Source organism: Protopterus annectens, chromosome 5.part1 (genome assembly GCF_019279795.1).
Source record: "Protopterus annectens isolate FY-2018-M chromosome 5.part1, PAN1.0, whole genome shotgun sequence".
Lineage (NCBI taxonomy): Eukaryota > Metazoa > Chordata > Ceratodontiformes > Protopteridae > Protopterus > Protopterus annectens.
The window spans coordinates 576,953,649-576,979,082 of record NC_056736.1 but is presented as its reverse complement, the minus strand read 5'-3'; the positions used below and the strand labels follow the sequence as shown (position 1 = coordinate 576,979,082).

Below are 25,434 nucleotides of genomic sequence, written 5' to 3'. Positions count from 1 at the left end.
TGGAGGATCCATGTTGTATTCTGCTGAAATTGCTGATGCATGAATCTTAATGGAGGAGTAAGACAGACCATTGTGGAAAAGCTCTGCTAAGTATTCCAGGATGTTAGCTATGTTTGCCAATGATGCATCTACACCTTTTCTTGCACTCCAAATGAGATATCTTTTCCATTTTGCTGAATAAGTTTTCCTTGTTGAGGGTCTGCGAGCCTCCAAGATAATGTCTTTAACCCTTTGAGATAAATCTGGGTTATTTGGCCTTATATAATGTTCCAAGCAGCTAGTTGCAGTGTTTTCAAGTTTGGATGCAGAATTTTGAAGTTGTTCTGTGTTAGCAGTAGAGGTAGTAGGGGTAGAGGCCATGCGCGCTCCTGGGACATACTCCTCAGCAGTGGGTAGCAATGTTGTCTCGGCCAGTCTGGAGCTATCAAGATGATCCTGGGGCGATCTTCTTTGATCTTCAGCAGCACGTTGTGCATCAAAGGAAGAGGTGGGAATGCATATGCTGTCAGGTTTTCCCAACTGAAGGATAGGGAGTCCACCCTCCAAGCAAGCGGGTGGTATGTCCTTGTGCAGAATTTCTTCAATTGGTGGTTGTGTGGGGACGAGAACAGGTCTATTTCTGGCAGTCCCCATTTCCTTGTGATGGTTCTGAAGATGTCTGGATGCAGCATCCATTCGTGGGCATCCGTGGTGGTTCTGCTTAAGATGTCTGCTAGTATATTTTCTTTTCCTGGCACAAATATGGCTTGGAGCTGAATGTTGAAGCTCAGGGCCAAATTCCAGAGGTCCATTGCCATCCGGCATAGAGGATAAGAATGTGTGCCTCCCTGCTTGTTGATGTACCACATAACTGTGGTGTTGTCCGTCCTTATCAGCAAATGACCCTGTTGAAGAAATGGTCTGAATGTCTGAATTGCCTGTTTTACTGCCAGCATCTCTTTTTGATTTATGTGTAGGTTCATCTGATCTTGAGTCCATAAGCCTTGTATGCACTTGTCCACCATGTGTGCCCCCCAACCGAGGTCTGAGGCGTCCGTGGTGATAGTCTGGTTTGGGTGAGGCCTGTGGAAGGGCAGTCCTTTGTTCAACTGACAGGCCTGGGCCCACCACTGGAATTCTTGTTTCAGGCATGGAATTATTGGAATTTGGGTTTCTAGGCTGTGCTTGTGCTGAGACTATAAATTCCTCAGGTACCATTGCAACTTCCTCATATGTAGCCTGGCATGTGGAATTAATATTATGCAGGATGCCATGTAACCCAGGGCTTGCAGTATTTTCCTTGCTGTAAGCTGGCTCTGCGTTGTCAATGCTATGAAATAAGAGTGGTAGCTGCTTCTGTTTTTCTTCTGTGAGGAATGCCATCTGGTTTGATGTGTCCAGTTCTGCACCCAAGAAGGTTATCCTTTGGGATGGTATCAGCCTTGACTTTTTTGTGTTGACTGTGTATCCCAGGGCTTGCAGCAGGTGAATAACTTTTTTCAAATCTTTTGTCAATTTGTCCTTGCTGTCCGCTTGTAACAGGCAGTCGTCCAGGTATGGATAAATTTGAATTCCCTGAAGCCTGCAATGAGCAATTACTGATGCCAGGCATTTCGTGAATACTCTGGGTGCAGTAGATAAGCCAAAAGGCAATGCTGAGAATTGATAATGCTCTGATCCTGCAAGAAATCTGAGGTATCTTCTGCAATTTGGTCGAATGGGGACGTGCAGGTATGCCTCCTTGAGATTCAGAGTCACCAGCCAAGACTCCTTGCCCAGCATGGGAAGAAGTTGCTGTAGGGTCAGCATTTTGAATTTTGGAACAATGAGATATGTGTTTAGAGCGGACAGGTCGAGGATAGGTCTCCATTGGTTTTCCTTTCTTGGTACCAGGAAAAGCCTTGAATAAAATCCTTGCCCTTGTTCCATAGCCGGTACCTTTTCTATAGCTCTCATCCTTAGTAAGTGGTCTATTTGCTGTAGAAGCGTTTGTCCTTTGGTTTGGAGGTAGGTTTGGCATTCCTCTTCCTTGGAAGAGTATGGAAGTGAAACCTGTAGCCTTTGTCTATTGTCTGTAAAATCCATTTGTCTCCTGTAATGTAATGCCAATTTACTGAAAATAAGGCTAGCTTTCCGCCTAAGGGTGCTCCCAGTTGTTCCCTGGTAGGTGGTTTCAGAGCCAAGTCACTGTGATTGTCCTGTGGAAGTGGTAGTGGCTGGATCTGTGGCAGTACTTCTCTGGCTGTTAGGCTGCCACTGACGTCCCCTGTAGGCACCTCTGGATTGACCTCTGCCTCTAGGGCGTCTGTTTCTGCTTCTCTGTGCTCTGGTGGTTTCTGGAAAGGACCAATTCTTGGAAGGCCAGTTCCTACTAAATCTCGGAGGCTGGACCTGTAAGAAATCCTTGACTGTCTGGACAGATTTAGCTTTTTCTTCCACCTTCTTCAACACTTGCTGTGCAGGGGAACCAAACAAACTATGCTTTTCCATGGGAGCATCTAGAAGCTTTGACTTTACATGGTCTGGTAAGGATTGCTCTTTTAACCATGCATGCCTTCTGATCACTGTACCCCATCTCTCCAATGCCCTAGATTCTCTTTCAGAGGGGAGGGGGTTTTTGGCAGAGGCAGTTGCTACAGCTTTGGGGCCCTGTGAAATAGTTTCTTGAACTGCTATAGGAGCCTTATACAAATGATAATGTGTGTCCGGAACCCTGTAGTATCTGTCGGGCTTAGCAGGGGCCGGAGGCAGTGAGTCAGGGGCAGTACAAGCATCATTAAATGCATCATCCACAACTGTAAGTACTGGAGGAATAGCTAAAGGCCTATGTTGTGGTAAATGTAAAAAGGTCCTAAGCCTTTTCCTAGAGTCTGAAAAATCCTGGCCCTGCCATTGAAATTGTTCCCTCATAGCATGCAAGGTTTCCCCAAAAGAAAATTCTTCAGGAGGAGAGGCAGAAGGTATGGAATCCTCTGCATCAGAGTCCTCATATGGAGAATAAGGGCCTTCTGGAGGGTTTGTATTTTCTGAATCATCAGAGGAGTAATCCGAAGAAACTGGCTCAGGGGGCTCTGTTCTAGGCCTCTTCTCTGGAGGTGGGTGAGAGGCCCTGTCAGGGTGAGACTGGGTTCCCCTGATCAAAGAAATGAAATCCTCTGCTAGACTAAGCATTTGAGTATTAGTGCTAGGCCTGTGAGAGGGGGTTTTAGCAGGCATGGCCTTTGAAGATTTAGCTGCTTTGGCCCTGGCAAAAGCCTTAATTGACATGGATGCAGGGGGCCCTAGCAGCCCCACGTGCAGGAGTAGATACATCTAAGGGAATAGTATCTGATAAATCCTGAGAAACTGTAAGAGCAGGTAGATTTTCGGTAGCAGATTCAGCCATGCTGGAAGAGGCCTCCGTAGTAGGAGGAATGCTTTCGGCCGAAGGATAAACCGAGGACTCGGTTTCAGCCGAAACCGAGACACTCGCGGTTGGCGAAACCGCGGACCGCGAGTGTCGGTCCTTTTCCTTACGCTTTTTAGCTAAATGTGAAGTCGGAGTCTCCGACGGCATGATATAAGCAAAAGCGGAGCCGAAAAACTCCTCTGCAAACTCCGACCGCCGTCTTTAAGTGTCCGTCGGTTGAAGGAAGCACAGGCTAGACAAGCTGCTACGTCGTGGTCTGGGCCTAAACAAGGTAGGCAGTAAGAGTGGAAATCTTTATGAGGTATTTGTTTCCCACAAGTTAAACAGTTATTCACTTTTTCTGACATCGGCTGAGGCAAGAAAGAGTCCCCAACGGGGTACTTAGCTTTTTAGAAGTCTTCGGTAGTAGCAATCTCTGGTTCTGACCGACCGGCACTTGCGAACAGCTTCTGCTTCGGGCTCCACGCGGCAAGAAAGACTGAGGAAAATGGCGTCGGCTGATGCCTTTATACCCGCTGAACTGCAGCTATGACGTCGGGTGAAGTGCGACATCAGCCGAGGCCAGACCCAGACTTTGGAATCCGGCCGACCGAAGGGCTGCCTGAGGCCAGGACAACCCACTTGTTAGGACTGCAGATGCATCCTTGAAGGACATCGGGAAGAGCCTTTGCCTCAGATCCAAAGAGGACAGATGAAGAGAACACTGGACTGAAATTGTCCTTTTAAGATCTGATCCCCAAACCACCACACATGGACAGAATGTGCCTGAATACTAGTAGTGGTATGGATAGGATTTTTCAAATGTAAGCTGCAAGGTTAGGGTCAGAAGGCATTAGTAAGGTGGACAATACCTTCTAACCCTACTCTTTACCATCATCACAATAATAAAAGTAAAAATTATCCTAATTTGGTCAATTACGTAGGTCCACTGAACACTGTCCTTTTTCAGGAGCAACCAAGAAGCAATGTCTAGTTGAGAGACATCCTCAAGGTCACATTACAGGCAAATGAAGGCTGAGGGGATCAAACCCTATACCACTGGGACTACAACTCGCAACCTAAACTCTCTGCGCCAAGCACTGAAAAACCCTTTCTGCAAAAATGCCACCAATCAAGATAGCTTATGGATGCACACTACACTAAATATATCCCCTCACATACTCCTACTCTACACCCACTTTCATTCCCATCATCTTATGCCAAAACCTTGAGAATATCTGAAAGTTTTGGAATTACCCCCACCCCCAACATCTACCTTACACCCTTGTGTATGATGTTAGTCATTCACATCATCAAGAAGCAGCCAATTTGACACACAAAGTAAAACCCAATTTCCTTTTCAGTCACCCTAGAGTTAAACTTACAGTATTTACAGCCTTAAATATTCACAAAGGCTGTATGTACTTGGGAAGCGACATTAACTGTGTGAACTGTGAAAGAAAAGTCAAAAATATACCCAATGTAAACTGGATTACTGACAATCTAAAATGCTAATTCACATAAAAAATGTATCAACCTATTTTATGCACCTAAAAAAATCCAAAACCAATTCAATACAGAACTGATAAACAATAAAATCACTTAAGTCATATATCCACTTCCACAACCTTAATGCTTTACATGCAAACACATCTTTCAGCTGCAAAACCAAATGCATCATGAGTCTTATCTATAAACTTGTACTCAATGGACTATTTACCATGTCCATTACGTTTGTTTCAGGTTCATCAGTTTCCTTCATACACAATTACCTTACAAATACATTATAGTTTTTAAGTTCATTAAAATCATGTTTACATCAAGAAAACTACTCACTTTAAGCACATCAGGGTTTTATCTTCCAATAAAACTCATATTTTTATACAATAATGAACAGTTTTCTTGACCACTTACTGAAGATACTGCGGTGTTTTCTGAAATAATTTTTCAGGCAAACCATCGTCATCGAACTGTTCCATAGGTTCCACTATCACAGGATAGTGTGCTCTACAAAAATATGAAAAATTTAGTTTCCTAAAGTACCAAAAAAAAAAAAACACTTCTGCTTTATTTTTTTTTCATCAAAATGTCATGTTCAGGGATGTTAGCTCACTTAGCAGTCCACAACATACAGCTGAAAAGGTCACCACAGCACACCAGTTAACACAAACTCTCCCTCTCATGGGACATCACCTTCATTCTAATAAAGAAACAGACTTGACAAAGTATTAAACATGCAATATAAATTATACATGCTAACAGAATTTGTAACAGGTGGCAGAAAAAGTACAGTTTTGTACCTACCATAAATGTAGATGTCCGAGAGGTATGCATCTGCAGTCCTAACATATGGGTTGTCCTGCCTCAGGCAGCCGTTCGGTCGGCCGGATTCCAAAGTCTGGGTCTGACCTCGGCTGATGTCGCACTTCACCCGACGTCATAGCTGCTGCGAATTGGGTATAAAGGCATAAGCCGACGCCATTTTCCTCAGTGTTTCTTGCCCCAGATGCCAGGTGCCCTCTAGGAAGGCTAAATTTGGATAAATGCAAATGGTTCCAAACAGTAGAGAGCAAACAATATACGCATGTATATACATATATACAAACAAATACACCATAATAGATTCCCCCAGCTAGCTACAAGATGGGCAAATACCCTAGGAGTACCACAGAGGGGAAGGAGGGTGGGTAATCCTGACTGCAGATGCATACCTCTCGGACATCTACATTTATGGTAGGTACAAAACTGTACTATGTCCTTCAAGGATGCATCTGCAGTCCTAACATATGGGTAGAATACCATAGCCAAACTGGGGGTGGAGGCACTAAGATGATTATGGTGTAGTTAAGATCCCTTCCAAAACAGCAGTTGCAAAACCTGCTCGGGATCTGGAGCAAATGTATGCACGGAGCTCCAAATAGCAGCTTCTAAAATGTCTTTGGTAGCCACTCCTCGTAGGAAAGCTGTAGTAGTGGCTGTAGCCCTTGTGGAGTGAGGTCTGATGTTTTCTGGAGTTGTCTTTCCATGAAAAGAGTAACAAAATCTAATGCAATTTCCTATCCATTTTGAGATTGTCTGTTTTGAAATTGCTTTTCCTTCCATTCCTGATGCATATGCTACCAGAAGCTGGTCAGTCTTTCTGTTGGTCTTGGTTCAGTCCAGATAATAGCGCAATTGCCTGTGTACATCCAATGTATGCAGTAGTCTTTCCCCCTGTTCTGTGGGTTGGGGAAGAATGTTGGCAGGTGGATTGCTTGGTTCAATGATACCCTGGAGACCACTTTTGGCATAAAAGTAGGATTAGTTCTCAAGGACACTCTACCCTGATGGAAGTTAAGGAAGGGCTGTACTGCCATTAATGCCTGTAATTCAGAAACCCTTCTTGCTGAAGTGATTGCAAGCAGGAAAGCAGTTTTCCAAGATAAGAACTGTAATTCTGCTGTTGCTGCTGGTTCGAAAGGGGGAAGTGTTAACTTTTCCAGCACAAAGTTAAGGTCCCATGTAGGCAAAGGTGGCTTCCTTGGAGGCTTTACATTTTAATTCCTCTCAGAAACTGCCTGAGTAGAGGATGAGAGAAGACTGGAGGATCCGTGTTGTATTCTGCTGAAATTGCTGATGCATGAATCTTAATGGAGGAGTAAGACAGGCCATTGTGGAAAAGTTCTGCAAAGTATTCCAGGATGTTAGCTATGTTTGCTAATGATACATTTTCTCCTTTTGCTGCACTCCAAATGAGGTATCTTTTCCATTTGGCTGAATAAGTCTTCCTTGTGGAGGGTCTCGAGCCTCCAGGATAATGTCTTTAACCCTCTGAGATAAGTCTGGGTTATTTTGCTTTATGTAATATTCCAAGCAGCTAGCTGCAGTGTTTTCAAGTTTGGATGAAGGATCTTGTAGTTGTTCTGTGTTAGTAGTAAAGGAACTAGAGGTAGAGGCCATGCGTGTGTCCGAGACATACTCCTTAGTAGCGGTACCAATGCTGCCTCGGCCAGTCTGGAGCTATCAGGATGATCCTTGGGTGATCTTCTTTGATCTTCAGTAGCACTTTGTGCATCAAAGGAAGAGGTGGGAATGCATATGCTGTCAGGTTTTCCCAACTGAAGGATAGGAGTCCACCTTCCAAGCCAGTGGATGGTATGTCCTTGTGCAGAATTTCCTCAATTGGTGGTTGTGTGGGGATGCGAACAGGTCTATTTCTGGTAGTCCCCATTTCTTTGTAATGGTTTTGAAGATGTCTGGATGCAGCATCCATTCGTGGGCATCCGTGGTAGTTCTGCTTAAGGTGTCTGCTAGTGAATTTTCTTTTCCTGGCACAAATTTGGCCTGGAGTTGAATGTTGTGGTTCAGGGCCACATTCCACTGGTCCATTGCCATCCGGCATAGAGGATATGAGTGTGTGCCTCCCTGTTTGTTGATATACCACATAACTGTGGTGTTGTCCGTCCTTATCAGCAAATTACCTTGTTGAAGAAAAGGTCTGAATGTCTGAAGTGCCTGTTTCACTGCCAGCATCTCTTTTTGATTTATATGTAGGTTCAGCTGGTCTTGTGTCCATAGGCCTTGTATACACTTGTCCACCATGTGTGCCCCCCAGCCTAGGTCTGAGGCGTCCGTGGTGATAGTCTGGCTTGGGTGAGGTTTGTGGAAGGGCAGACCTATGTTCAACTGACAGGCCTGAGCCCACCACAGGAATTCTTGTTTCAGGCATGGAATTATTGGAATCTGGGCTTCTAGACTGTGCTTGTGTTGAGACCATACATTCCTTAGGTACCATTGCAACTTCCTCATATGTAGCCTGGCATGTGGAATCAATATTATGCAGGATGCCATGTATCCCAAGGCTTGCAGGACTTTCCTTGCTGTAAGCTGGTTCTGCGTTGTTAATGCCATGAAATAAAGTGGTAGTTGCTTTTGCTTTTCTGCTGTGAGAAATGCCATTTGATTTGATGTGTCCAGTTCTGCACCCAAGAATGTTATCCTTTGGGATGGTACCAGCCTTGAATTTTTCATGTTGACTGTGTATCCCAGGGCTTGCAGTAGTTGTATAACCTTTTCCAAATCTTTAGTTAATTTGGTCTTGTTGTCCGCTTGTATCAGGCAGTCGTATAGGTATGGATAAATTTGAATTCCCTGAAGCCTGCAATGAGCAATTACTGATGCCAGGCATTTCGTGAATACTCTGGGCGCAGTAGATAAGCCAAAGGGCAATGCTGAGAATTGATAATGCTCTGATCCTGCAAGAAATCTGAGGTATCTTCTGCAATCTGGTCGTATAGGGACATGCAGGTATGCCTCCTTGAGATCTAGAGTCACCAGCCAAGACTCCTTGCCCAGCATGGGAAGAAGTTGCTGTAGGGTCAGCATTTTGAATTTTGGAACAATGAGATATGTGTTCAGAGCGGACAGGTCGAGAATAGGTCTCCATTGGTTTTCTTTCCTTGGTACCAGGAAAAGTCTGGAGTAAAATCCTTGTCCTTGTTCCATAGGCGGTACCTTTTCTATAGCTCTCATCCTTAGTAGGTGGTTGATTTGTGCTAGAGCGTTTGTTTTTTGGTTTGGTGGTAGGTTTGGCATTCCTCTCTTTTTTGGTAGAGTGTGGAAGTGAAACCTGTAGCCTTTGTCTATTGTCTGTAAAATCCATTTGTCTCCTGTAATGTAATGCCACTTTACGGAAAATAAGGCAAGCTTTCCGCCTAAGGGTGCTTGCAGTTGCTCCCTGGTAGGCGGTATCAGAGTCAAGTCATTGTGTCTGTCCTGTGGGGGTGGTCGTAGCTGAATCTGTGGCAGTACTTCTCTGGTTGTTAGGCTGCCACTGACGTCCCCTGTAGGCACCCCTGGATTGACCTCTGCCTCTTGGGCGCCTATTTCTGCCTCTCTGTGCTCTGGAGGTATCTGGAAAGGACCAATTCTTCGAAGGCCAATTTCTACTAAACCTCGGAGGCTGGACCTATAAGAAATCCTTGACTGTTTGGACAGACTTTGCTTTTTCTTCCACCTTCTTTAGCACTTGCTGTGCAGGGGGGCCAAACAAACTTTGTTTCTCCATGGGAGCATCTAGAAGCTTTGACTTTACATGGTCTGGTAAGGATTGTTCTTTTAACCAGGCATGCCTTCTAATCACTGTTCCAGTCATAGCTGATCTAAAGGAAGCCTCCAGTGCATCATAGCTGCATTTTAAGGAATGATTACTGACCTGCTGAGTGTTATGTACCAAATCCTGAAGGGACTTACGGTCTATAGGTTCAGGAGAGGACAGTTTTTTATTTAGCTGGTCTAACAAAAATTCCTGATACTGAATCATGTGGAATTGACAGTTTAAGGCCCTAGCCGAAAGAGTAGCAGAAGTATAAACATTTTTACCCCATCTCTCTAATGCTCTAGATTCTTTTCAGAGGGAGGGTTTTGGCAGAGGCAGCTGCTACAGCTTTGGGGCCCTGTGAAATGGTTTCAGGATCTGCAATAGGAGCCTTATACAAGTGAAAGGGTGTGTCCGGGACCCTGTAATATCTGTCGGGCTTGGCAGGGGCCGGGGGAAGAGAGTCAGGGGCAGTACAGGCATCATTATAAGCATCATCAACAACTGTAAGTACTGGAGGAATGGCTAAAGGCCTATGCTGTGGTAAATGTAAAAAGGTCCTTAGCCTTTTCCTTGAATCTGAAAAATCCTTGCCCTGTCATTGAAAATGCTCTCTCATAGCATGTAAGGTTTCCCCAAAAGAAAATTCCTCGGGAGGAGAGGCAGAAGGAATGGAGTCTTCTCCCATCAGAATCCTCATAAGGAGAATATGGGCCTTCTGGAGGACCTGAGTTTTCTGAATCATTCGAGGAGTAATCTGTAGAAACAGGATCCGGGGGCTCTGCTCTAGGCCTCTTCTCTGGAGGGGTTGAGAGGCCCTGTCTGGGTGAGGTTGGGATCCCCTGATTAAAGAAATGAGATCCTCAGCCAAGCTGAGCATTTGGGAACTGGAGGTAGGCCTGTGTGAGGGGGTTTTAGCAGGCAAGGCCTTAGAAGATTTAGCTGCTTTAGCCCTAGAAAAAGCCTTGATAGACATAGATGCAGGGGGCCTAGCAGCTCCACGTGCAGGAGTAGATATGTCTAAAGGAATAGTATCTGATAAATCCTGGGAGCCTGCTACAGCAGGGGTAAGTTCAGTAGCGGATTCAGCCATGCTGTGTGAGGCCTCGGCTATCGGAGGCAAGCTTTCAGCCGAAGGAAGAACCGAGGACTCGGTTTTGGCCGAAACCAAGACACTCGCGGTTGGCTTAACCGTGGTTTTGGCCGAAACCGCGGACCGCGAGTGTCGGTCCTTTTCCTTACGCTTTTTAGCTAATTGTGAAGTCGGGGTCTCCGACAGCATTTTGTAAGCAAAAGCGGGACCAAAAAACTCCTCTGCAAACTCCGACCGACGTCTAAGTGTCCGTCAGTTGAAGGAAGCACAGGCTAGACAAGCTGATACGTCGTGGTCTGGGCCTAAGCAAGGAAGGCAGTAAGAGTGAAAATCCTTATGAGGTATTTGTTTCCAACAAGTTAAACAATTATTTACTTTTTCTGACATCGGCTGAGGCAAGAAAGAGTCCCCAACGGGGTACTTAGCTTTTTAGAAGTCTTCGGTAGTAGAAATCTCTGGATCTGACCGACCGGCACTTGCGAACAGCTTCTGCTTCGGGCACCGCGCGGCAAGAAAGACAGAGGAAAATGGCGTCGGCTGATGCCTTTATACCCAATTCGCAGCAGCTATGACGTCGGGTGAAGTGCGACATCAGCCGAGGCCAGACCCAGACTTTGGAATCCGGCCGACTGAAGGGCTGCCTGAGGCAGGACAACCCATATGTTAGGACTGCAGATGCATCCTTGAAGGACATCCACCTACACATGCTGGAAAGCTAAGCATGTGACAGGTGCAGAGAAACTCTGGACTACCAAGACCAGACAGTTGCAATCATGATCGTGCTTGTTGAAGCTGTGCAAAGGAGTGAGCATGGCACACATGAATGCAGAGGCTGAAAGTACAACTGAGTTTGAAATTTACCATAAATGTAGATGTCTGCATTGAGTCGCTGTTGCAGTCCTCACTCTTATGATACCTGGTCACAGGGAGCCTGTCTTCCAAAGCCCTTCCTTCCCTCAGGCTTTAGCCAATGCCCTCTTTCCAGAAGAGGAATAATCAGCCATACAGAGTGTGCATCTCAGCCAGCATCATTTTCAGATCTTTCTTGCCCTGACAGAATTGGGGAGAAGTCCTCAGCCTCAGAACATGGACTAGGTTGGACCTCCACACTGGCCAAGACTTGCTCCTCAAGGTGCCCCAATCCTCCAGAAAGAAAGCCAGCAAAAAGGCTACTACAGCAGTAATCCATACTACAGCAGCGATCCATATGAAGAACATTACACAACTGTGTTAAGTAACCTCACACTAACAGTAGACGGACTACACTAAGCTAAATGGGTTATACTCTGCAAAGTACAGCACAGCCAGACAGCTTCCCAAGCTTCAGGGCTGCTTTCACCCACTCAAAAGGTTAACTTGACCTCAGCTGACTAAAAGACATGTTTGAACAAATCCCTTCAAAGCTTTCATGTAAGAGAAGGGGAGGCTAAAGGCCTGAGAAGGGCAATGTTAGGAAAATAAATGTTCACACCATGACAAAGAACATACAAAAAAATGAGGATGGAGTGACCACTACAAGACTGATCATTCAAACATCTATTGATATAATAGGTTAATAGGTTAATATGGTACATTTACTTACACAACAGGACTAGGTTCTTCATATAGAACACTCTAGTATAACTGCGGAGAAAGGATGAGGATACAGAAAAAGAAATCTAGTTTACAATGCAAAGTGTGCACACAGGATATAACCCTCTCACAAAAAAAACTAAAGCCCCAACAGAATAAGCCTTAGCCTGCGTGAAATAGTTTTGTTGAGGTGGGTACAACAGGTAATAGCATACCTGAAAACAATCTGCTTTGACACAAGTTGTCTTTTTCATAACTCCGCAAGATGATTTTGTGCCGTCATGCTAGTAGGTAGCAGTGTTGCCTAGACATCCAAGGTATGGGAGTACCCTACCTCACTTCTTGGGTTCAAGAAAGACAGGGAAATGAGCGACTTTGCTTAAGATAACTTTGATATCCATAAAAGATTATAAGAAACCCTTTCTAGAAAATGAAAGAAGGCCGACCCATTATAAGGGCTTTCAACTCTGAATCTATTCTTGTAGAGGTTAGCAATAAGACCGTTTTTACAGACTGAAAAACTCAAAAATCAACCAGATGAGCTGGTTCAAGCAGGGCAAGAAAGTACAGTTGTGTACTTAACAAATGTAGATGTTCGAGTGTATTCACTGTTGCAGTCATTACACTTGGGTTATCCTGCTGGCAGGCTACCCGCAGTCGGCCTGAATTCCAAAGTCCTGGTCCGGCGTCGGTTGCTGTCACCTCTTCCCTGACATCAGTGCGCCAGGGGTATATAAGATGCAGCCGACGCCATTTTCTTCAGTTTTTCTTGCCCCAGATGTCAGGTGCCCCCAAAAGGGTAGGCTAAAAACATTGCTTATAAAAAGCATGCACTAAAATAAACATTACCTTCATCTACAAGCAAATACACCACATAGGTTGTATAGAATAGAGAAGCATAGATAAGTCCCAGCAAAGAAAGGGGGATAGTGGGTGGGTAACCTGGACTGCAACAGTGAATACACTCAAACATCTACATTTATGGTAGGTACACAACTGTACTATGTTCATCGTGTTTCACTGTTGCATTTATTACACTTGGGTTGAATCCCAAAGCTGAGGTTGGGCGGCTGGGTCTAAATAGAATTAGGAGTGGCTATGAGGCCCTGCACAACTGCAGTGGCGAAGCCTGCTCTGGATTTAGAGTAAAGAGGTAAGTGGTAGTGCTTAGTAAAAAGTATGCACTGAAGTCCAAGTTGCAGCCTCCAAAATATCTTTGGTTGGTACTCCTCTGAGGAAGGCTGCTGAGGTGGCTGCTGCCCTGGTCGAATGTGGTCTAATGCCCTTAGGCACTGATTTGCCATGTTGTGAAAAGCAGAAACGAATGCAGTGTCCTATCCATTTTGAAATAGTCTGCTTTGAGATAGTCTTTCCTTGCGATCCTGCAGCATATGCCACTAAAAGTTGCTCAGTCTTTCTGAAAGCTTTAGTTTTGTCCAAGCAGAAGCGTAGCTGTCTGTGTATGTCCAAAGAATGCAGAAGTCTCTCCCCCTTATTCTGCGGGTTTGGATAAAAGGTAGGCAAATGTATGGCATGGTTAAGAGCCACACTGGACACTACCTTAGGCATAAATGTTGGGTTTGTACTTAGAGAAACCCTGTCCAGATGGAAAATAATAAAGGGTTCCACAGCCATTAGTGCCTGTAGCTCTGAGTCTCTTCTTGCTGAGGTTATTGCTAGGAGAAGAGCTGTTTTCCATGGTAAGTATTTTATCTCTGCTGTATTGGCTGGCTCAAAAAGAGGCAGTGTGAGTTTTTCCAAAACAAAATTGAGGTCCCATGCAGGTAGTGGAGCTCTCTTTGGAGGTCTTATGTTTTTGGCCCCTCTGAGATACTGCCTTAGCAGTGGATGAGAAAAAAATAGGTGGGTCCGTATTGTAATGAGCTGAAATGGCAGAGGCATGGATCTTAAATGATGAGAAGGATAGGCCTTTGTCCAGCATCTCAGATATTGTAAAATCTGAGGAATATTTGGTACAAGCATGTTAATTCCTTCTGCCTGGTTCCAAGCACAGAATCTCGTCCATTCTTCTGCATAAGATTTTCTGGTGCTGGGCCTCCTGGCCTCCAAAATAACATCCATAAAGTACAGTTTTGTACCTACCATAAATGTAGATGTCCGAACTGGATAGCATCTGCAGTCATAACAAATGGGTTGTCCTGTCGTCAGGCAGCCCTTCGGTCGGCCGGATTCCAAAGTCTGGGTCTGGCTTCGGCTGATGTCGCACTTCACCCGACGTCATCTCTGCTGGTCTTCGGGTATAAAGGCACCAGCCGACGCCATTTTCCTCAGTGTTTCTTGCCCCAGATGCCAATTGCCCTCTTGGAAAGCTAAATTTTGGATAAATGCCAATGTTTCCAAAATAGTAGAAGGCAAACACAAAAATTAAACATGTATGTACATATATACAAACAAATACACCATAAGAGACTCCCCAGCTAGCTATTAGGAGGGTAAATACCCTAGGAGTACCACAGAGGGAAGGAGGGAGGTAATCCTGACTGCAGATGCTATCCAGTTCGGACATCTACATTTATGGTAGGTACAAAACTGTACTATGTCCTTCATGGATGCATCTGCAGTCATAACAAATGGGTAGAATACCATAGCCAAACTAGGGGAGGAGGAATAAGAATTATGGTGTAGTCAGGATCCCTTGCAGTACAGCAGTGGCAAACCCTGCTCGGGATCTAGAATATAGAGGTAAATTATAATGCTTGGCAAATGTATGCACGGAGGTCCAAGTAGCCGCCTCAATAATGTCCTTGGTTGCCACTCCTCTTAAGAAAGCTGTGGTAGTGGCTGTAGCCCTTGTAGAATGAGGTCTTATGTTCTGTGGAATTGGTTTTCCATGGTAGGAGTAACTGAATATTATGCAATTTCCTATCCATTTGGAGATTGTCTGTTTGGAAATTGCTTTTCCTTCCCTTCCTGTTGCATAGGCTACAAAGAGCTGGTCAGTTTTTCTGTTACCTTTAGTTCTGTCCAGGTAGTAGCGTAACTGTCTATGCACATCCAAGGTATGCATTATTCTTTCACCTCTGTTTTGTGGATTGGGAAAGAAGGTAGGTAGGTGGATTGCCTGGTTTAAAGACACTCTGGATACCACCTTAGGCATAAATGTAGGATTAGTTCTCATGGACACCCTATCTTGATGGAAGATTAGGAAGGGTTGCACTGCCATTAAGGCCTGTAGTTCCGAAACCCTCCTTGTTGAAGTAATAGCCAGTAGGAAAGCAGTTTTCCATGACAGGTGTTGTAGATCTGCTGTTGCTGCTGGTTCAAACGGAGGGAGTGTCAAATTTTCTAGTACAAAATTCAAGTCCCATGCTGGCAATGGTGGTTTCCTAGGAGGTTTTACATTCTTGATCCCTCTGAGGAACTGCCTGAGTAGAGGATGTGAAAAGACAGGAGGATCAAAGCTGTATTCTGCTGAAATAGCTGATGCATGTATCTTGATGGAGGAATAGGACAGGCCTGTATGTAGAAGCTCTGCCAAGTACTCCAGAATGTTAGCAATATCTATGTTCGACACATCTTTTCCTCTTTCAGTACTCCAAATGACGAACCTTTTCCATTTTCCTGCATAGTTCCTTCTTGTTGAAGGTCTGGGCTTCAAGGATAATGTCTTTAACCCTTTGTGAAAGGTCTGGATTAGTTACTGCTATGTGATGTTCCAGGCAGTCAGTTGCAAGGTTTTTAGGTTTGGATGTATGATGTTGTAGTTGTTCTGAGTTAACATCAGGGGCATCAGTGGTATTGACCACATTTTCTCCCGAGACATGCTCCTCAGCAATGGGTACCAGTGTTGTCTTGGCCAGTTCGAGCTATCAGAATTATCCTTGGACGTTCCTCTTTGATTTTCAGTAGTACCTTGTGCATCAAGGGAAGAGGTGGAAATGCATATGCTGTCAGGCCTTTCCAGCTGAAGGATAGAGAGTCCACCTTCCATGCAAGTGGGTGGAATGTCCTTGTGCAGAATTTTTGAGCTGGTGATTTTGTGGGAAGCGAATAGATCTATTTGTGGCATTCCCCATTTCTTTGTGATGGCCTTGAAGATGTCGGGTGTAGCATCCATTCGTGAGCATCCGAGGTGGTTCTGCTTAAAATGTCTGCTAGGGTGTTCTCTTTTCCCGGTACAAATATTGCCTGTAACTGGATGTTGTAGCTGAGAGCCAGATTCCAAAGGTCCAAAGTCATTCTGCATAGGGGTAAGAATGAGTGCCTCCCTGTTTGTTGATGTACCACATGACTGTGGTGTTGTCTGTCCTTATCATCAAATGGTCTTCTTTGAGGAATGGTCTGAATTTTTGGATTGCCAGTTTTACTGCCAGCATTTCTTTTTGGTTTATGTGCAGGTGCAGCTGGTCCTGAGTCCACAGTCCTTGTACGCATTTGTCCAGCATGTGCCCCATCCTAGGTCTGAGGCGTCCGTTGTGATGGTTTGGTTTGCTGGAAATTTGTGGAAGGGTAAGCCTGGGTTTGACTGGCATGCCCGAGCCCACCATAGGAACTCCTGTTTTAAGCATGGGATTAGTGGTATTTCTGTTTCTAAGCTGTGCCTGTGTTGAGACCATAAATTCTTTAGGTACCACTGTAACTTTCTCATATGCAGTCTGGCATGTGGGACCAAGATTATGCATGATGCCATGAAGCCCAAGGCCTGCAGGACTTTTCTTGCTGTTAGTTTGTTCTGCTTTGTTAATGCCAAGAAGTAAAGAGGGAGCTCTTTTTGTTTTTCTGCAGTTAGGAATGCCATCTGTTTTACTGTGTCCAATTCCGCGCCCAAGTAGGTTCTTGTCTGGGATGGTATCAGCCTTGACTTTTGTAAATTGACTGTGTATCCCAGGGCTTGAAGCAAGTAAATGACCCTTTGTAAATCTGTTGTCAGCTTGCTTTTGTTGTCCGCTTGTAACAGGCAGTCGTCCAGGTATGGGTAAATTTGGATTCCCTGTACTCTGCAGTGAGCGATTACTGATGCCAGGCATTTTGTGAATACTCTGGGCAGTAGATAAGCCAAAGGGCAATGCTGAGAATTGATAATGCTCTGATCCTGCAAGAAATCTGAGGTATCTTCTGCAATTTGGTCGAATGGGGACGTGCAGGTATGCCTCCTTGAGATCTAGAGTTACCAGCCAACACTCCTTGCCCAGCATGGGAAGAAGTTGCTGTAGGGTCAGCATTTTGAATTTTGGGACGATGATGTATGTGTTTAAGATGGACAGGTCGAGAATAGGTCTCCAGTTTTTCTCTTTTCTTGGTACTAGGAAGAGTCTGGAGTAGAATCCTTTGCCCTGTTCTGTTATTGGTACTCTTTCCACAGCTCTCATATTTATTAATTCCGCTATCTGGTGCAGGGCTTCTATTTTTTGATTTGGGGGCAGGTTTGGCATTCCTCTTTTTACTGGTAAAGTGTGGAAGTGGAACCGGTAGCCTTGGTCTATGGTTTGCAAAATCCACTTGTCTTTTGTGATATAGTGCCAATTTTTCGAGAATAAGGCTAACTTTCTGCCTAATGGTGCTGCTCTTTGCTCCCTGGTAGGCGGAGTCAGAGCCAAGTCACTGTGATTGTCCTGCTGCAGTGGCAGTGGTTGTGTCTGTGCCTCGGTTATTGCCTTGCCACTGTCGTCCTCTGTAGGCACCTCCTCTGGATTGATTTCTGCCCCTAGAGCGTCTGTTCCTGCACCTTTGTGATCTTGTGGAGTCAGGAAAGGACCAATTTTTGGCAGGCCAGTTCTTGCTAAACCTTGGGGGCTGAACCTGTAGGAAATCTTTAACTGTTTGTACAGATTTTGCCTTCTCTTCCATTTTCTTCATTACCTGCTGGGCAGGTTCCCCAAATAGACTGGCCTTATCCATAGGAGCATCCAATAGCTTAGCTTTAACATGATCCGGTAAGACCTGTTCTTTCAACCATGCATGCCTTCTTATTACTGTGCCAGTCATGGCTGATCTAAATGAAGCCCCCAGTGCATCATAGCCACATTTTAAAGAATGGTTACTAACCTGTTGGATGTTATTCACCATTTCTAATACATATTTCTTATCTAAAGATTCATCAGAGGACAGCTTTTTAATTAACTGATCAAGCATAAACTCTTGGTATTGGATCATGTGAAACTGACAGTTTAAAGCTCTAGCTGAGAGAGTAGCAGAGGTGTAGACTTTTCTACCCCATCTCTCTAAGGACCTGGATTCCCTTTCAGAGGGAATAGGGTTTTTTGCTGGGGTCGAGGCTACTGCCTTAGGCCCCTGGGATATAGTTTCGGGGTCTGCAAGTGGGGCCTTGTATAGGTGGTGATGAGTGTCTGGCACCCTGTAAAATCTATCTGGTTTGGCAGGGGCTGGAGGTAAAGAATCAGGTGCAGTGCAGACATCATTAAATGCATCGTCCACAACAGACAGGACAGGAGGTATGGCTAAGGGCCTATGTTGTGGTAAGTGCAGAAAAGTCCTAAGCCTTTTTCTTGAATCTGAGAAATCTTGTCCCTGCCATTGGAATTGTTCTCTCATGGCATGTAAGGTTTCCCCAAAGGAGAATTCCTCTGGTGGAGAGGCAGCTGGAATGGATTCTTCAGCATCTGAATCTTCATAATTGGAAAAAGGAGCCTCTGGCTGGTCTGTAATGTCTGAGTCATCCGCAGAATCATCAGAGGACACAGGCTCGGGGGGCTCTGCCCTTGGTCTCTTTTCTGGGGCTGAGAGGCCCTGTCTGGGTGAGATTGGGATCCCCAAATTAAGGATATTAAATCTTCTGCCAGAGTAAGCATTTGTGAACTAGAAGTGGGCCTGAGTGAGGGTGGTTTAACAGGCACTGATTTAGCTGATTTGGCTGCTTTAGCCCTGGCAAAGGCCTTAATAGACATGGCTGCAGGAGGCCTAGCAGCACCACGTGCTGGGGTAGAGATATCCAAAGGGATGGTGTCTGATAGATCAGTAGGAACCACAGTTGTAGGTAAAATTTCTGAGGCTGATTCAGGTAAGATAACAGGAGCCTCAGTAGTAGTCATGGATTCGGCTGAAGATTGACCAGTTTTCTCGGTTTCGCCGAAACCGAGACACTCATGTTTGCTTAACCGTGGTTTCGGCCGAAACCGCGGACCGCGAGTGTCGGTCTTTTTCTTTGCGTTTTTTAACAATTTGGGTAGTCGGAGGATCCGGCGGCATAATGTACGCAAAATCTGAGCGAAAAACTGTTCAGCAAACTCCGACCGACGCCTAAGCGTTGTCGGTTGAAGGAAGCACAGGCCGAACAGGCTGCTACGCCGTGGTCTGGGCCTAAGCAAGGCAAACAGTAAGAGTGGAAATCTTTATGAGGTATTTGTTTCCCACAAGTTAAACAGTTATTGACTTTTTCTGACATCGGCTGAGGCAAGAAAGAGTCCCCAATCGGGTACTGAGCTTTTAGAAGTCTTCGAAGTAGTATTCGGTAGTAGTAATCTCTGGATCAGACCGACCGGCACTTGCGAACAGCTTCTGCTTCGGGCGCCACGCAGCAAGAAAGACTGAGGAAAATGGCGTCGGCTGATGCCTTTATACCCGAAGACCAGCAGAGATGACGTCGGGTGAAGTGCGACATCAGCCGAAGCCGGACCCAGACTTTGGAATCCGGCCGACCGAAGGGCTGCCTGACGACAGGACAACCCATTTGTTATGACTGCAGATGCATCCATGAAGGACATCTGCTTTAGAGAGAGGTGTGTTCTGAATGGTTACATTATCCGCCATGCAGCCAGATTTAGGGTTTTGAGTTGGGTGTGCAGGATCTGATTGTTTTGTTGGGTCAGCAAATGAGGAATTTGAGGTAATGTCCAGGCTGGGCCTTGAGACAAGCTCTTTAGGATTGGGTACCAGTGCTGGCGTGGCCAGTCTGTGGCAATCAGTATCATTTTTGGCTTCTCTTGTATGACCTTTAGGAGTACCTTGGAGAGGAGAGGCAGAGGAGGGAAGGCAGATACTGTAAGGGCTTTCCAGCTGAATGAAAGGGTGTCCACTTTCCATGCTTGTTTATGATAAATCCGAGTACAGAATCTCTGTAGCTGGCAGTTGTGAGGGGAGGCAAATAGATCTATGTCTGGGCATCCCCATTTTCCTGTTATCATGCTGAAGATTTGTGGATCTAGTTTCCACTCGTGAGAATCCATGAGGTTTCTGCTTATTTCATCTGCCAAAGTACTTGTCTTTCCTGGCAGGAATTGTGCTTGCAGGTGTACTTGATAAGTCAATTCTGTGTTCCACAAAGTCATGGCTTGTCTGCAGATGGGGTAGGAATGTGTGCCTCCTTGCTTATGTACCGCATGACTGTAGCATTGTCCGTCTTTATCAGCAGTTGTCCTGGATGAAGTAGGTCCTTGAAAGATGTCAGGGCATTTTTTACAGCTAGCATCTCTTTTTGATTGATATGAAGATGCATTTGGCATGTGGGCCATGTGCCCTGAATACATTTTCCTGCCATGTGTGCCCCCCAGGCATAATCTGATGCATCTGTTGTTAGTGTCTGCCTGGCTGTGGGTGAAGTGAATAGCTGTCCCTTGTTGCAGTGACAGGCCTGTGCCCACCATCGAAACTCCTGTTGCAGGCAGGGAATGAGAGTAATTAATGTTTCCAGGCTGTGGCAATGTTGAGTCCAAACACTTTTTAGATACCACTGTAGTTTCCTCATATGCAGTCTTGCATATGGAATTAGTAGAATGCAGGATGCCATGTAGCCCAGAGCCTGCAGAATTTTTCTTGCAGATAACTGGGTCTTTGTTGCCATGCTTTCGAAGTAAGAAGTCAGTTGCCTTTGTTTGTCTGGAGTGAGATAAGCCATCGGGGCAGTTGTATTTAAGCTTGCACCCAGGAATATTATCTCTTGAGCGGGTACTAGTTTTGATTTCTTTTCGTTTACTGTGTACCCTAGGCAAATTAGTACATATGCCAGATGCTTTAGTAGAATGTCTTTGGTCTCTGCTTGAACAAGGCAGTCGTCCAAGTAAGAATATATTTGAATTCCTCTCTGTCTGCAAAATGCAATTACTGGTGCCAGGCATTTTGTGAAGACCCTGGGCGCAGTAGATAAGCCAAAGGGCAGTGCAGAGAATTGGTAGTGCATTGAGCCAACTATGAATCAGAGGTATCTTCTGCAAGATTGTCTGATTGGGACATGCAGGTATGCCACTTTGAGGTCCAAAGTTACTAGCCAAGCCTTCTTGCCCAGCATGGGCAGAAGCTGCTACAGAGTCAACATTTTGAATTTTGGAACGTCCAGAAAAGTACTTAGAATAGACAGGTCCAGAATTGTTCTCCAGGCTTTGTCCTTTCTTGGTACTAAGAAAAGTCTTGAGAAAATCCTTTCCCCTGCTCTTGTTATGGCACTGGCTGAATAGCCTTCAGTCCATGAGAGATGAAACTGTTTTTGTGCCTCTGCCCATTGATTGTGTGGCAGGTCTGGCATACCCTTTGCCTTTGGAAGGGTGTGAAAGTGGAACCTGTAGCCCTGAGAGACTATAAGACCCATTTGTCCTGGGTGATCATGTGCCAATTTTGTGAAAAAAGTGTTAGCTTTCCCCCTAAGGGTGCTGCCAAAAGATAAGTGCTTGGCACTGGCAAAGGGAAGTCATTGGGACTGTTTCCTATATGGCTGTGATTTGTCTTCTACGCTTTTGGAGGTAGAAGCACCCCATTGTTTGGGCCTATATGAGCCCTGCGGCTGTTGTCTGCCTCTAGGTCATCTGTATCTGCCTCTTTGTGGCCTGTCTTAGACACGGGAAAGGACCAATTCTTAGAAGGCCAGTTCCTGCTAAATCTGGGTGGCTGTACCTGTAAGAAATCCTTCACTGTCTGCATAGATTTAGCTTTATCCTCCATTTTCTTCAACACCTCTTCTGCCTTAACACCAAACAAAGTATCATGCTGTAATGGAACATCCAATAATTTTGCTTTAACATGATCAGGCAGATTCTGTTCCTTTAACCAAGCATGTCTTCTAATAACAGAACCTGTTACAGCAGCCCTGCAAGAGGCCTCCAGTGAATCATAACCACATTGCAAAGTATGTTTTCCCACTTGTTCAGCTGCATGCAATAAATCCTGCAATTCCTTGTTCTCAGAACATTCAGAATTTTTCAACATTTTCTGTTTTAACAGAGACATTAAGCATTGCTGACATTTAAGCATATGAAAGTGACAATTTAAAGCCCTTACAGCCAAGGTAGCAGAAGTGTAAACTTTTTTCCCCCATCTGTCCAGTGCCCTTGAATCTCTATCTGAGAGGACAGGGTTTTTTGCAGTAGCAGCCTGGACCGTGAGAAATAGTTTCTGGGTCAGCAGCAGGGTTTTTATATAGAAATGCATGAGAATCTGGAACCCTGTAGTATCTGTCTGGCTTAACAGGTGCAGGAGGTAAAGAGTCGGGAGACAGGCCGGACTCTGAAAATACATCATCTACAATGTCTAAAACAGATGGAATAGGAAGAGGTCTGTGCTGAGGTAGTAGAAGTAAGTTTCTAAGCCTTTTCTTAGAATCGGAATAATCTTGGCTCTCCCAGTGGAAATGCTCCCTCATGGTATGCAAGGTTTCCCCAAATGAGTAATCCTCAGGAGGAGAAGCTGAAGGAATAGATTCTTCAGCATCAGAATCCTCATAGGGAGGAAAGTACAGTTTTGTACCTACCATAAATGTAGATGTCCGATAGGAATGCATCTGCAGTCCTTACAAATGGGTTGTCCTGTCGTCAGGCAGCCCTTCGGTCGGCCGGATTCCAAAGTCTGGGTCTGGCCTCGGCTGGTGTCGCACTTCACGCGACGTCATAGCTGCAGTTATTCGGGTATAAAGGCATCAGCCGACGCCATCTTCCTCAGTGTTTCTTGCCCCAGATGCCAGGTGCCCTCTTGGAAGGCTAAATTTGGATAAATGCCAATGATTCCAAATAGTACAGAGCAAACACAAAAAATAAGCATGTATGTACATATATACAAACAAATACACCATAATAGATTCCCCCAGCAAGCTATAAGATGGGCAAATACCCTAGGAGTACCACAGAGGGGAAGGCGGGTGGGTAATCCTGACTGCAGATGCATTCCTATCGGACATCTACATTTATGGTAGGTACAAAACTGTACTATGTCCTTCAAGGATGCATCTGCAGTCCTTACAAATGGGTAGAATACCATAGCCAAACTGGGGGAGGAGGCAAAAATAAGTTATGGTGTAGTTAAGATCCCTTGCAAAACAGCAGTGGCAAAACCTGCTCGGGATCTAGAGTATAAAGGTAAATTATAATGCTTGGCAAATGTATGCACGGAGCTCCAAGTAGCAGCCTCTAAAATGTCCTTGGTAGCCACTCCTCGTAGGAAAGCTGTGGTAGTGGCTGTAGCCCTTGTAGAGTGAGGCCTGATGTTTTCTGGAGTTTTCTTTCCATGGTAGGAGTAACAAAATCTAATGCAATTTCCTATCCACTTTGAGATTGTCTGTTTTGAAATTGCTTTTCCTTCCATCCCTGTTGCATATGCTACCAGTAGCTGGTCAGTTTTTCTATTGCCTTTGGTCCTGTCCAGGTAGTAGCGTAATTGTCTATGTACATCCAAGGTATGCAAAAGTCTTTCTCCCCTGTTCTGTGGGTTGGGGAAGAATGTAGGTAGGTGGATAGCCTGATTTAAAGATACTCTGGAGACCACCTTAGGCATAAAAGTAGGATTTGTTCTCATGGACACTCTATCTTGATGAAAGATCAGAAAGGGTTGTACTGCCATTAATGCCTGTAGCTCAGATACCCTTCTTGCTGAAGTGATTGCCAGCAGGAAAGCAGTTCTCCATGATAAGTATTGTAACTCTGCTGTTGCTGCTGGTTCGAAAGGAGGAAGTGTCAATTTTTCTAGCACAAAGTTCAAGTCCCATGCTGGCAATGGTGGCTTCCTAGGAGGTTTTACATTTTTAATTCCTCTCAGAAACTGCCTGAGCAGAGGATGTGAGAAGACTGGAGGATCCAAGTCGTATTCTGCTGAAATAGCTGATGCATTAATCTTAATGGAAGATTAGGACAGGCCTTTGTGGAAGAGCTCTGCCAAGTATTCCAGGATGTTGGCTATGTTTACCAGTGACACATCTTCTCCTTTTGCAGTATTCCAAATGAGATATCTTTTCCATTTTGCTGAATAATTTTTCCTTGTTGAGGGTCTGCGAGCCTCCAGCATAATGTCTTTAACCCTTTGGGATAAATTTGGGTTAATTGGCCTTATGCAATGTTCCAGGCAGTCAGCTGCAGCGTTTTCAGATTTGGATGCAGGATGTTGTAGTTGTTTTGTGTTAACAGCAAGGGAACCAGGGGTAGGGGCCATATTTGTTCCCGAGACATGCTCCTCAGTAATGGGTACCACTGTTGCCTTGGCCAGTCTGGAGCTATCAGAATGATCCTTGGACGGTCATCTTTGATCTTCAACAGCACCTTGTGCATCAAAGGAAGTGGTGGGAATGCATATGCTGTCAGGTTTTTCCAACTGAAAGATAGGGAGTCCACCTTCCAAGCAAGTGGGTGGTACGTCCTTGTGCAGAATTTCTTTAGCTGGTGATTGTGTGGGGATGCAAATAAGTCTATTTCTGGGAGTCCCCATTTTCTTGTTATGGTTTTGAAGATGCCCGGATGCAGCATCCATTCGTGGGCATCCGTGGTCGTCCTGCTTAATATGTCTGCTAGAATGTTTTCTTTTCCTGATACAAAAATGGCTTGTAACTGAATGTTGTAGCTCAGGGCCACATTCCAGAGGTCCAGTGCCATCCGGCATAGAGGGTACGAATGTGTGCCTTCCTGTTTATTGATGTACCACATAACTGTGGTGTTGTCTGTCCTTAGCAATTGACCTTGTTGGAGAAATGGTCTGAATGTCTGAATTGCCAGTTTTACTGCCAGCATTTCCTTTAGATTTGTGTGTAGGTGCAGCTGGTCTGGAGTCCATAAACCTTGAATGCACTTGTCCAGCATGTGGGCCCCCCAACCGAGGTCTGAGGTGTCCGTCGTGATGGTTTGGCTTGGTTGTGTGCTGTGGAAGGGCAATCCTGTGTTTGATTGACAGGCCTGAGCCCACCATAGGAATTCTTGCTTCAGGCATGTAATTATTGGAATTTGAGTTTCTAGGCTGTGCTTGTGCTGAGACCATAAATTCCTTAGGTACCACTGTAACTTTCTCATATGCAGTCTGGCATGTGGAACCAATATTATGCAGGATGCCATGAAGCCCAAGGCTTGCAGAACTTTTCTTGCTGTTAGATGGTTCTGCTTTGTTAATGCCAAGAAGTAGAGAGGTAGTTGTTCCTGTTTTTCTGCTGTTAGGAATGCCATTTGTTTT

At 45.1% G+C, this 25,434-nt stretch overlaps 1 protein-coding gene across 2 annotated transcripts in view; it reads right to left on the bottom strand.

Moving 5' to 3' along the window:
• The window catches only part of PSPC1 (paraspeckle component 1), a 1,021,476-nt gene that overhangs the window by 804,677 nt on the left and 191,365 nt on the right, over positions 1-25,434 (bottom strand). For both annotated transcript variants that reach the window (XM_044073198.1, XM_044073199.1), the window contains exon 3: positions 5,282-5,374. In XM_044073198.1, the coding sequence (XP_043929133.1) occupies positions 5,282-5,374 (93 nt within the window). The remainder of the gene's footprint in view (positions 1-5,281; positions 5,375-25,434) is intronic.